At 38.2% G+C, this 13,269-nt stretch overlaps 1 protein-coding gene across 1 annotated transcript; it reads right to left on the bottom strand.

The window, feature by feature from the left end:
* Positions 1 to 4,627: 4,627 nt before the first annotated feature.
* On the bottom strand, positions 4,628 to 8,537 carry LOC149530652 (transcription factor MYC2-like). Its single transcript, XM_089811021.1, has one exon. It carries the CDS (start codon positions 8,279 to 8,281, stop codon positions 5,765 to 5,767), a length of 2,517 nt encoding a protein of 838 aa, XP_089667147.1. The 5' UTR covers positions 8,282 to 8,537; the 3' UTR covers positions 4,628 to 5,764.
* Positions 8,538 to 13,269: the final 4,732 nt, after the last annotated feature.

Raw genomic sequence — 13,269 nt, 5'->3', positions numbered from 1 at the left:
GGTTCTAACTCTCTGTTTTATCCCTCTAAGTGATCTTGGGACATTTCTTGCATTTCCTGGGCGACAGTGTTCCAACATTGGGCAATACCTATAACGTATGACATGCCCAAAGAAGAAATATCATGCGATACTTTCATATCACACGCCCAACGAAGAAATATCGTGCAATACTAGAAAGTATTGCATGCCCAAGGGAAGTTTATCGTGCGATACTAGAAAGTATCGCACGCCTTTTGGAGAACTATCGTACGACATTGGAAGAGTGTTGCACGGCCTTAGAAACTTTATCGCTCGAACCCTAAAAGTATCGCATGGCCATTGTAGAAATGTCATATGATACTAGTAAAGTATCGCCCATGGCTGTTTGGAATTGTTCCCTGGGTCTGTAAAAAAATCTGCTCAAGTGACCAACATGCACTTTTCGACTTGACCGAAAGGTTTCGAGAGGTGATTGGGATACCCATTACAAATTTCTCAAACCCTAGTGTTTGACCTCCTGAATTCGAGATGTTTCAAATTTGAATGTGTTTTGTGACTTCCATAGTTTGTCATTTTTTGTCAATAGTGGCGTTTGGAGATTTGTTGGTGTTGGATGTTTGTTTCATCCTCTGTTGTGATCTTTGTGATCCTTGTATGTTGATTGTCATGTGCATCCATACTTGTTTTTTTTTTTTAAATTATCTTCACTTATATTTATCCTTGTTCCAAGGATCTTCGAGTGGGGCATTACAAGTGATGCTTACAGAGTGTAAGCACTAGGAATTCCTGGGAGGTCACCCATCCTAGTACTACTCCAGCTTGAGCACACTTAACTACGAAGTTTCCTCCATGGTTAAACCCACTCTGCTTGCAAGCCCATTTGCAAAACCTTCACCAAGTGTTGTGCCTTATGAACCATTCATTAGAAAGCCCCTTAAGCTCATCAATTGATGAGTAGGAGATAATTTCCACAACAAGTCAAATTGGGATATTGCTATCAAGATTTAACTGTGTGATTTTGAGTCAAACTCATTGATCCATGCTTCACGACTAGCGATTCAACATGAATCCATCTCTCATGAGAATAAATGGAACACTTGGCACTCATTGGATCTAGGCGATGCTCACAGATGAGTGCCAAGTGTTCCATTTATTCTCATGAGAGATGGATTCATGTTGAATCAATACTCGTGAAGCATGGGTCAATGAGTTTGACCCAAAATCACACTATTAAATCCTTATAACAATATCACAATTTGACTTGCTATGGAAATTATCTCCTAGTTATCAATGTTTATCTTGAAAGCATTGAAAGTGAATCTCTAGGAGCTTCCATTATTCGAAGACCAATTTAAATCATACGGAGGGGCAAACAAGATGATACGATTAATGGTCAATGTTGCACACGTTTACAAAATTATTGATAAGCCTTTGGCTCAAAGAATTAGATCCATAACTCAACAAATCATGAGATCTAAATAGACTAGCTCCTTGGATGGCTGATTTGTGATGAGCAAACCAATTTTGGCCTTGACAACAAACAAATGGGCCTAACAAACTTCCCAGTATGTTCTTCTCATCAAGTTGGGTTTCAATAAAGTTTCTAGTAGCATATGTTAGCCATCATTTTCTAGAAGCTTTTTGGATAGAATCTAGCCCCCAAATATGTGATCATATCAAAATGTTTTCATGGATGCAAATGTTAAGTTAGCAATAAATATTCCTCTCCCCTAATTCCACCTCTAAACGTCCAACATGCCCAAGCTAACAACCTCATTTCAGGCATCTCTTAGAATAATACTAAGGCACTCATCTCGCACTTTATGATGATAACATTATTTTCATCTAAAATTCTACCAAAAAAGTGAGAGTACTGTAGATATCTTGGAATTGCTTTTGTGTAGCCTCAAGCTTCCACTTAAAAATACATTAAAACAAAGTTTTTAATTGCTCATCCTAACCCCCACATCCTGGACCCCAACAATCTAGAAGGGATGAAACATGGCACTATTACTGGATACTTCAACCTTCAATTTGGTATTGGTGTCTCACTTAGGGATATTTAGAGATGTTATATATAAACAAAATGAAAAGAGAACTATTGTCTGGGACTAAGTAGGCTCTATCCACAAACAAATTGTAAGGAAAGCTAGTTGAAATTCATATATTGTACACCAATTCATGGCTCCAGATTATAACCTGGCCATAGTGATCAAAAACCAATTCAAGGGCAACAATGAGCTTCTACGACAACAACTTATAATCCCAAATGCAGGGCTTCGAGGTTATGCATATTATCTATTCTCAGATTATAGGGTGATTTTCTTCAACTAATCTCCTCGGATGTATTTTGTTTCAAATTGCTGCAGTCATTAAGATCAAGAGCAATTCAAAGGCATTAATGACCTTGCAAAACAATTCCACAACTTATGATCTCAACCTCAGGGCATGAAGAGTTTTTACCAGATTATTGAGAGTTTCTTCAACAACTATCCTCAGCTGCACTGTGTCTCAAACTGCTGCAATAGTTATTGTTATTAAGGCCCACCACGCCTTTGGTGCTTCAGGTTGAGACAAGACATGAACAAATTAGGGATATGATACTCATTGCCCTGCAAATGTTCATTGATGCATATAATTCACAAAGTTCCAGCATGTTGGGTTAAATGAACATTCATGTCCACCTTTGCTGCTACATATCTGTATCCCCTCCTCTTCTTTACATACTTATCCCACTGTCATCTGGAACGAAGTGTCAGTTCATGGTAGTTGTGGCCACTCTTACTACCATTGTAATTGACTTATCTTCTTGATGCATTGCTGGAGACTGTGGCCTTAATTTGTGACTCTTGCTGTGACTGTTGGTGCAGCTCCTACAATTTCCACTTTTTGCTGCTGTTGCTAGCTTTTTTCCAGCTCTATGCTGCTGTTGTTGCTACCCAGCTGTTATTTGTGAAAAAAATTACACCTTAATCTAGTGGAAAATAAATGTTGCTTTGTGACAAAATGTTGCTTTATGGAAAAAATTACACCTTAATCCTAGAGATATTTCACAAAATAAAAGATTAAGAGCACTCTGCATACATCATGACGTGTAAGCAGCAACTTATCCAAGCAAATGAGTCCATTTGTTGCCAAAAGGCATAAATGCAAATCTATATATAGCAACTTGATAACCTGAAAATGTGGCTAATTTAATTCCCATATCCAAGAAGCACCCCAAACGGGCAAGACAAATTTCATCAGCTATTGGAACTAGTAATGTGTCTTACTGACAAGCTTCTCAAACAAATATTTCAGGTCAATATTTTGATCTAAGAGTTCAAACATTTATTTTAGCATTTAATTTCCTTGTGGATAGGTCATAGAGAACAACTCATTTACTTCACGTTCAGTATACCAAAGACAAATTTTAGGAAGTTCAGTATACATGGATAAAATATAAAAATCAACATTGTTAGCCTCATTTTGGTATTTAGTAGCAGTAACTTGCCACCGTCAGTTTCAAAAACTTGGCATTAATATCATGGGGTGTACATGTCTGCGTTGTTAACATGAACAAACACTTGAGAAAGTCAAGATGAGCATGAACAAATGGCAATTCCTTGCCACGAAATAACAATTATACATGAATAGACTCCACTTCCGATACTGATCAAACATGCAGACTGTCAAGTTACAGAGAAGAATTCCAAGTGGTACGCAGTAACTTAGGTATAGTTGAATCACAAGTGAAACAAATATAAAATTGACATCCATGAAATATGAGTGAGTTATAATACAATATAAGACAATTGTTGATTTAAGAAAGAAAACAGGCAAAGAATAATATATTTACTACAATACCAAACATTAAATTGCAAATCAAGTATATGGACGAATCCAGTAGAGCTGAGAGACAGAAGCAAGTTTCTGATGTTTCAAATTTTGCATTAACTATACCAAATCTAAAAGTGGCGAATGTAAATCCAGTCAAGTTTGACAAAGAATACAAACAGAGTTATGAAAACCAAGGAAATATCATTTTCATTTCTCATAATGTTATCCTTAAGATATTCCATATGTTTTAGCAATAGGTATACCTATGTTGATATTGTGGCGACTGCTCATGTAGTGGGGGTTGATGTTGTGGTGCCTTCTCAGGTAGTTGCCGGAGGTGAGGGGCAGTAGCCGTAAACCTCTGGCAGGTGCACAGCGCCAAAAAATTTTAGTGTTTTTTCCGGTAACATAAAACCGAAATTGTAAAAACCCTAAAATGATCAATTTTAGAGGTTGCCCAAAAATGTTTTTATAAGCGGCTGAGATGCATAATGCATTGTAATGTTGGTGAACGTTTTTTGCTGGATAATAGAAAGGTTCAAGGCTGTGTAGGTGAACATAGCACAGGTTTTGGGTGAACCACGTTAAATCTGTGTTATCTGTGTTCTTTGTGTTTTCTTCTATTGTTTCTGCATATAACTGTTTATTCTTATATTGTTCCGGATCTATCAACCCCTAACATACCTAGTGATCCACCAAGAGCATGGTATACACTGGAAGAGACGTCGATCTTATTTCAGCCTAGCATCAAAAAGCATGATCTATTATTGTAATCTTACTGAGTATCAATGCAGAGACATTTAAACTTTGAAGTAATAAAATCATTCAATGCCAGAATTAATAAAATTAATAAATTATTGAAGTAGCATCCATCGTTTCCAGAAGCTGGAGAAGGAATTATCACTTTAGCACCCACTCTTTATGAGGTAAGCTTGGTACTAAATTGAATGAGCTAAAGCTAAAGATTTAGAATGTGTTCTCAAAAATCAACTGTTGATCTATATCTTCCCAGTTCATTGGAAACTGTGTTTCAGGTAATTTACTATTTGGGGACCAGGACACCTCATAACTTGCTCTATAAGCAAATAACTACAAAGTAGTTACTGGCAAGGGCGGTGATGCAGATATCTTCTGACTTCCTAGTCACCCTGGCAAACATTCTATCTTCTATTTATTTGAGTACAGTAGTAAGGAGGGTACTCATTTACAGGAAACAATTTGTCCTATACTAGCATTAGAAAAGATACAATTACAGGTGATTGCGTTTCTTTCCAACAATACACTTGAGGCATCCATTTCAGCGCCTTAATTTACAGGACTGAATCAAATGCCACCTCAACCTAATTCAAGCATGCTACATACCTTGGATCGAATTCCACTGCAATCTTATGAACAAAGCATCACCCATTATCAATGCACCTTTGAGATCTGAAATAGCATTCTAGAAACATGACTGCAGCTCTCTCAATGATCTAGCTGAATGGTGCACTCTAATAATATGGAACAAGCCAATGAGTTACATCCGCTGACATTATCTTACCGAGGAATCGACTTTTAGCGAATTACACAAGTTTGCAGTTCCAACTGCTTTTGGCGAAACAAGCAGCATACAACACTCCAAGATACCAGAAGAGCGGACCTCATTTCCCGCCCAGTCCGCTGAAGAAAAATACTGATCATGAAGATCATCCTCTAAGATGAAAACAGAATCTGGAAGCAGTGTCCAACAGTCAACTTTTCTTGGTAGTATATATTTTTTAATTTTTACAAGACATTCCTCCTCTAGATACTGCAGACATCTATCTGAATAGGAAGTTAGGTTACAGGACTAGTTATTGAAACACATTTTACTATTGAAAAGGAGTTTCTGGAGCCAGTTCTCTCCCTTGCAAAGAAACTTTGATTTCCATGCCATCATAGTAGATGACAGATCCAATTCATACAATAAGAATTTCCTACCACATAGTTAACTAAACCCTGGATCTGATAACTTTTTAAAGAGGATGGCACTGAGTTGCTCTTCTGTATACAAACTTTTTGGCAATTTTACAATAACATTTTGAAGCATTAACTCATTGACTGTTGTGACACTGGCATGATGAACTTCAAGATCTAGTTCTTGCAATGCCGTCATCAATTTTGCTGCAGGATGATTCTTCTTGGCAGATTGGATTCTAATCATGGCTTCTGGACCAAGAACTCGGACATCCAAATCCAATCCAGCGCACTGCTTTGTGCCAAATCCTTTGTTATCGGGCACGCGAGAAGAAATAGAATGATCTTTAACAAACCCAAAGTTGCTGCCAGACAAGCCAGAGTGGCACGACATCAATTCCTTCTTGGTAGATTCGACTTGAGATTCAAGATCCTTTCTTTCGGCCTCAAGTTCCTGCACCTTGCTTCTGAGATCATTAATATAGGACACGGCATCACCAAGCAATGAAGCCTTATCCATCTTCGACACATTGGGCACCACAGCTCGAAGTGCATAAAACCTCTGATTCAGCTTCTCTCGCCGCTGTCGCTCAGCTTCAACGTGATTCAAGGGTTCTTCTCGTCCATTTGCGGGCTTCCTTCCTCTTTTCCGAGGTTTCTTCTCAACGACAGATTCTTCCATTTCCTTGAAGGAGGCAGCTTCAACATCAGAGTGATCTGACTCAGCACCAGATCGAACGCCCCCAAAGAACCCACTGGAGGAAATAGAAGGCAAGGAACCATGCTTCTCGTCAAGAGTCTTTTGTTTGTTCATCTTCTCTTCCGTTAAGCTCCGAGATTCTCCGTTTAGAAAAGGGTCCTGCTGAATACCACCATTTGAAAATCGCAACATGGGTTTTGAATTTTCCGCTTCCTCCTCCTTTGCTACAAACCCTCGCTTGTCCTCCACGGCCTTGTGGACAGAGAATGGCGGGGATCCGTTGCTGCTCTGATCCAGAACGTGCACCATACCGTGATTCAAATACTGTGAAGGCCCATTAAAAGCGGCAGGTTTCGGAGCGTTCAAATATGAAAGGAAATTGTTACCGTCATCACATACAGCAGCTTGCTTCTCTGCAGCGGAATACAACATAGGACTGTGATTTTGTGCGGGTTTCTGAGTAGGAACAGACGAGGAAGTGTACAAAGAATTGTGATTCTGAGGAGGCTTCTGAGTAGGGACAGAAGCAGAAGAATACAACAAAGAACTGTGATTATGGGTGGGCTCCTGAACAGCACCGGGGTAGAGCAAAGAATTGTGATTTTGGGTAATGTTCTGAGCTACAGAATATGACATTTCACTAGATTTCTCGTCAAATACCCCCGCCTTTGGAACGGACGAAAGCGGCCCTTCCACGATGGGATTCCTCGGGGCAGGTGGAAACGTTGGGTGCTCGTCGAGGACTACGAGGTTCTTCTGAGCAGAAAAGGAGGCAGAGCTCCGGTGTTCCTCCAGTGGGCTTTGGGTATTTCTCTTCGCAGAAAAAGAGGTGGAGCTAGAATTCTCTGGCACGAGTAAGGGTTTCTCCGCCAGCAAAGGGGCCGGGCTTGGAATAGGAGTTAGGGCTGGGGTAAGATTAGGAACTGGGTGTCTGCCTTCTTCACTACCGAAGAAACCTAAATCGGCAGACGGCAATTCCTGGACATGCCCACTGAAAAATGGTGACCCTGGAACCCACAAGGACTGGTTGTTGTTACAAAAGTTGTCACTGCTATTCATATTACTACCATTATTAATACTCCCCGTATTGTTATTGTTCCCATTGTCTTCCCATAAGTTATACGAAGAAAAAGTGAAAGAAGCCTTAGCCTGTTGAAGAAGCCCCCAATTCTCCTGTAACACAAGCACAGACCCCAATTCCACAACACCATTAGGAGTAGGAATGCATACCATGGTCCGAATGCCAAACTGAGCCGCCTGCTTAGTCCTCTCACAAGCACACCCCTCCATCCTCTGCGCTCCACAAAGCCAAACCGGAGCGCCGCTCACAAACGCCCGCCCTGCAACCCCATCTCCGCCCCCAAAAGTATGCGTCATGGACACCAGATAAAACCACTCCGCGTCAGTCACCTCCTCGTCGGCCTCCGAAGCGGGCTGATCCGCCGTGCCACTGCCATTAATGAGCAAGTGAAGCTCCCGAAGCACCTTCTTCCTCAGCTCCTGCTCGGCCCCACTTCTCTGCCTCTCATCCTCAACCGCTCCGCCCCCTTTGAAATACCCATCGCCCCAGCAGAAAACAGCCCCGGCGCCCGCATCAAACGACCACTGCCAGAAAATTGCATAAGTCCAGCTCTCCCGAGCGCCCTCAATCAACATCTGTAGCCTCTGCTGCAAAGTCTCCTGATTGAACGCAGAGTTTCCCCCATTTTCCAACACCGCTGCGCCGCCACCATTGCTCCACCCATAATCCGTCTGAGAAGCCGAGGACGCCATGAAAGCCTCCACCATTGCATCATCACTCCACAGCTTCATTCCCGCCATAGCTACACCCTGGGTGCTCATGCCCATAATCCCTTTTTTTTTCTCCCACGAGATTTTCAAATTGATTTCGCCCACATTTCTTGACTTTGTATCTCTCGTGGCTGTGATCGATCCATATCACTGTTTCTTTTGGAATTCACCGAAACAAGTCAATTCGATCCGTTTTGGCCTTATTCATTGCGGATTCCGCGTGCGCAATTGGGCACTCGTCTCAAATCCGCGTGTAGAATTCTTCCAAATTTCATATGGTCTGAATCGGGTTTCTCTGTGTCAGGATATTTCTTTTCCTAAATTTTTTTCCTATAAAGTAATATTTTAAAGGTATAAAGGGCTTATCGAGTGGGGAAAAAGATAAAGTCCATCTTCTTCACGTGATCTAAAAAAAATCTACATTGTATGTGGTCTGTTCTGATTAATTAATATTAATATCAAATCTCTTTATTTTTTTAATAAAATAATAATGTTGTCTTAATTCATGGAATTTGTTCGTACATGAATTTTGCTTGTCACAACAAATCACTCAAGGGCACTTTGTGTGCTTTTTAAGAATTCTTAATTCAGCTCTGATTATTAACATTATTCATGGGGAAAAGATCATTAGGCAAGTTAATTATGTTTAGTGATTATTAAGGATTTGCTTATCCATAATTTCTTTGGTAAAATGTCATTTCCGTGTGTCCTTGGGGAAAATGTATTTGGGGTCTTCTTTTCCCGCCAGCCGCAGTTGTTGAGGATAACAAAAGTAATTATAATAATAATAACAATGAATAGGTTAAATGTGTAGGTGAAAGTTATATATTTTGTAAAGTTTTAGGTTTGATTTGGACAAATTTTGATTTGATTTATTTGCATTCGGCTAGTAATTATATTGATGATTAGGGTTCATTTGGTGAGTGGAATAGGAATACATATTCTGGAATACATATTTTGGAATATGTATTCTAGAATAGAAAGTATTTTTGTTCTCCGTTTGGTTCAGCCAATATTTGATGCGAATTCGCGGACTCGAAAATTTATATTTTTCAAAATTAAAAAAATGGAATAGGAATACGTTTTCCAATAACACCTATTTGGGTGGAATTGCAAAACTCCATTTTTGGGCCAAAATTGGAATACGTATTCCTATTTTACTTCGTATTCCAATCCCGTTTTGGTGCATCCAAACAAGGAATTCAAAATTTTTGGAATACGTATTCCTATTCCGCTCACCAAACGGGCCCTTAGTGTCACATGGAAGTTGTAGATTGGTAGATAATTTGAGTTTAGGATTTGTTCTTATTTATGTTTATCTTTAAGTGACTTTTGATGTGCATTTCTTGTTAATTGATTTATAAAGTGATTTGTATATTTCTTGTTTATTTATTTTAAAATTTGAACTGTGATCTTTGATCTATATGTTTCTTATTTTAGACTAGATCTATTATTGTTATCACTTTTGCACTTGTGTAAATTATCTTATTTTATTTCAATATCGGGTACAATTGTTTCCCTTGTAATAGACCATTATGAGTTGATTTAAAATATGAAAGCATATATTTAAAAACAAATTCTAATTCGCTTAAAACATATAGAGAACATGTGAATTACACCAAGTCCAAGTGTGTTCACTAAACATGTTTTAGTGTAGCTCACAAATATGGAGTGTGTCGTCTAGTGATATCGACTTATAGCAATGCAATAGGACATTATTCATGGGCATTTTGTCCTTACCAAACATGTTTATCAAACATGTGTTAGTGCACCTCATGAACCTAAAAATTGTCATTTAGTGATATCAGCTTACAACAAATGTGATAAGACATACTTTGTGAGTATTCTTTTTCTCTAATCGCTTTCATTTTTTATGGGATTGAGAATCTTATATGAGTTAAATAGAAGGGAATAACTATTTGTGACATTACACGAACTTTTAAGCATGCAAAGCATACTTTTATGTCAAGCAAGTTGATAAAATACTTATGGAATTTAGTAAAAATCAAAATCATTAGTTTCATTCAAATTTACGAGTTTGACTCAAACTTGCATTCTCATCAAATCAATTTGGTAGCCATGAAAATGATCTTAACATATTTTTAGCATATTTAAATTCATTCAATTTGAAAATCCCAATTTTCTAAAATATTGACGATTCACATTTAACAGATGGGAAAATTCGAATCACACTAAATTACTTGTAAGTGTTGGAATATGTTATTTTTATATGTTATATAATTTATTTGTTTATTTAGCATTCCAAATATTTACCCTTGAGGTATTTGATATAAATTATACTAAAATAATTTATTGTATGAGTTATTTGAAAACCTCTACATTACTTCAAGGATTTTGTTGCATGTTTAGTTCTTTATGCATTAAGGTTTTATATGTAGTACAACTGGTATGTTAAAGTGATCATTCACATGGAAGTTTGTTGATAATATGATCTTAAAATTTGTTCTCATTTAATTTAACTTTTGAAACTCAAACTTGATTTTTGCTTCACGCATTTCTTGTTCTTTTTTTTCTTTTCGTTTTTTGTAGAAAATAGCTTATCATTACATTAAATTAAAAACTTAAGTATAACAATTAAAAATTAAGATATGGGAGGAAAAGGTCACTTCCCAATTGTCTCAAGTTGGCTCAACCCAAAAAACACTAACCATAAGAAACTTGGACATAGCCTAGAATAAGAGAACCCCTAGGTGGTTAATTCAGTACCAACTGAACAAGGGTCTCAATCATTATTCTTTCTCTAACCATTGGTGGGGTAAAGCACAAGGTTTGGAATATTCCACCCATTGGTTGTCTCTTCTTTCCCTTCCTTCTCCACTCTACATAAACAAATTGTCAAGGAAAACTAGGGAAACCATTTAGAGGAGGGTCAACCTAAATATATGCCTGAACTAGGCCAACCTAAGGCAATAGGAGGAGAACCACCAATAGTGGGACACCTAGATGCAAAACCACTAGGAGATGATGAATATGACCACCTATGGGTGGATCCTGACAGTCATGTGAGTGGCATCAAGGAGCTTTAAATGTGGTGTGTGTGTAAAGGTGACATAAGGAGGGCTGGGAATAACTAGGGCCAAAGGCACACCCAACAATCCAACCAACCTTGCAAAGTAAACACAACAGAAGCAAAAAATAGAGAACAACGCCAAGGGGGGGGGGGGAGAGAGAGAGAGAGAGAGAGAGAGAGCAAAACACCATATGTATCTGGAAGTGTGAATTTGAAGTTGGATCTTGGATCTTGAATGTATTTTGTATCTGGTTGTAACCCATAAGGCCTTACAACTGGGCATGTATGTTGATTATTTGAAGAATCAATAAAAGTTTTTTGTTCTCTCTCCTTGGTGTTGTTCTTTGTTTTTTTTCTTCCATTGTGTTTACTCTGCAAGGTTGGTTAGATTGTTGGGTGTGCCTTGGCCCTAGTTATTCTCAACCCTCCTTGTGTTAGGTGGTATCAAAGGTTAAGGTTTGTCCTTCTGGAGATTAGATCATGTAGAGTCCTAATTCAAATTTGGTTATAGGGTTTTAGATCTAAGGATTTGACCTATAACTTGCAGAGGGTTATGATCTTGTAGGAACCTAATTTGTAAAGATGGTTCAAGGTAGAGGAAATGTCGATAATCCCATATTGGATACATCGAGACAAATTGCAACCATATTAGATGTTGTGGAGACAACCTAGAGGAGAGGAGCGCATCTTGATGATGTGAGTGATGATGAAGTAGTAGCACCAAACCCTAATTTGGAATCGAAAGAAGATCAAGACAAGGAAAGATTATTGAGAGTATTGTCTAGGGCACAATCAAAGCCTACTATACAAGTTGTTCCTTATGATGGAAAATTGGACACCAATGTTGTGTTGGATTAGATCTCTGATATGGAGAAGTTCTTTGAGTATGAAAACACTCCTAATAATAGGAAGGTGAAACTTATAGTTATTATATTGAAAGGTCATGCTTCACTGTGGTGGGAGCATTTGCAAACTAATAGACAAAGGAGAGGAAAGGAAAAGATCAAAACTTGGGTGAAGATGTTGAATAAGGTAAAGAACAAATTCCTTCCTGTTGATTACCAAGTTAGCTGGTTGAGAGAGATGCAAAATTTGAGGCAAAGAGACATGACTATGAAGGAGTATACTGAGGAATTATATAGATTGGACATCAGATCTAGACATGTGGATGATGATGTTGAGAAAATTGCAAGATATCTAAATGGATTGAGATTTGGAATAAAAGATGAAATAAGTTTGTGAAATTGGAAAGTGTGGAAGAAGCATATCAATATGCGTTGAAAGCTGAGGAGATCTTGACAAAGAAGCATGAACAAAGACAAAGAGGTAGAGGTGGTAGATTCTAGAGAGGTAGAGGTAGACCTTATGGTGAAGGTGGTAGATCTAACAGTTCTGTGTAGAATAAAGGAAAATTTGATTGCAAGAATGATGACAAAGATAAGACCGAGTGGAAAGGTGGTAGTTCATATCGAGGAGGTACTGGTTCTTACCAAAGAAGAGGTAATTCTTATTATAGAGGTGGATTTCATGGTAATTGTTTCAGATATGGTAAAGAAGGGCATAGATCTTTTGAATGTAGATCTTTTGAACATGGGCAAGGTAATAGAAATGTTGTGATTCAAGAAGACGTTGAAATCTCACTTAGTGGGCCTAAGGTTGGAGAAAATCTGATGGTGAGAAGAACCTTATGTAATAAAGGAAGTGATGAGGAACATTTCCTTAGAAGAAGTCTTTTCAATACCAGATGTAAGATGGTTGGAAAATGCTGCAAAGTGATCATTGATAGTGGAAGTTCAACAAATTTTGCATCAGAAGAGTTGGTTGCAAAGTTGCAGTTGCAAAGGTTGAAGCATCCTAAACCCTATCATATTTCATGGATCAAAGATGAACATAAGATATTGGTAAGTGAACAATGTGTTGTGAAGTTCAAGATTGGACATTACTTGAATGAAGTTTTGTGTAATATTATGTCTATGGATTGTTGTCATATTTTGTTGGGTAGACCTTGGCAATA

Source organism: Cupressus sempervirens, chromosome 11, assembly GCF_028749045.1.
Source record: "Cupressus sempervirens isolate cs-2001-9-10 chromosome 11, ASM2874904v1, whole genome shotgun sequence".
In the NCBI taxonomy this organism is placed as follows: Eukaryota; Viridiplantae; Streptophyta; class Pinopsida; order Cupressales; family Cupressaceae; genus Cupressus; species Cupressus sempervirens.
This window is presented reverse-complemented; position numbering and strand designations above follow the sequence as displayed.

Bases quoted from the DNA above. Each gene is read 5' to 3' on its own strand.
- LOC149530652 (XM_089811021.1), bottom strand. From the start codon at position 8,281: ATGGGCATGAGCACCCAGGGTGTAGCTATGGCGGGAATGAAGCTGTGG.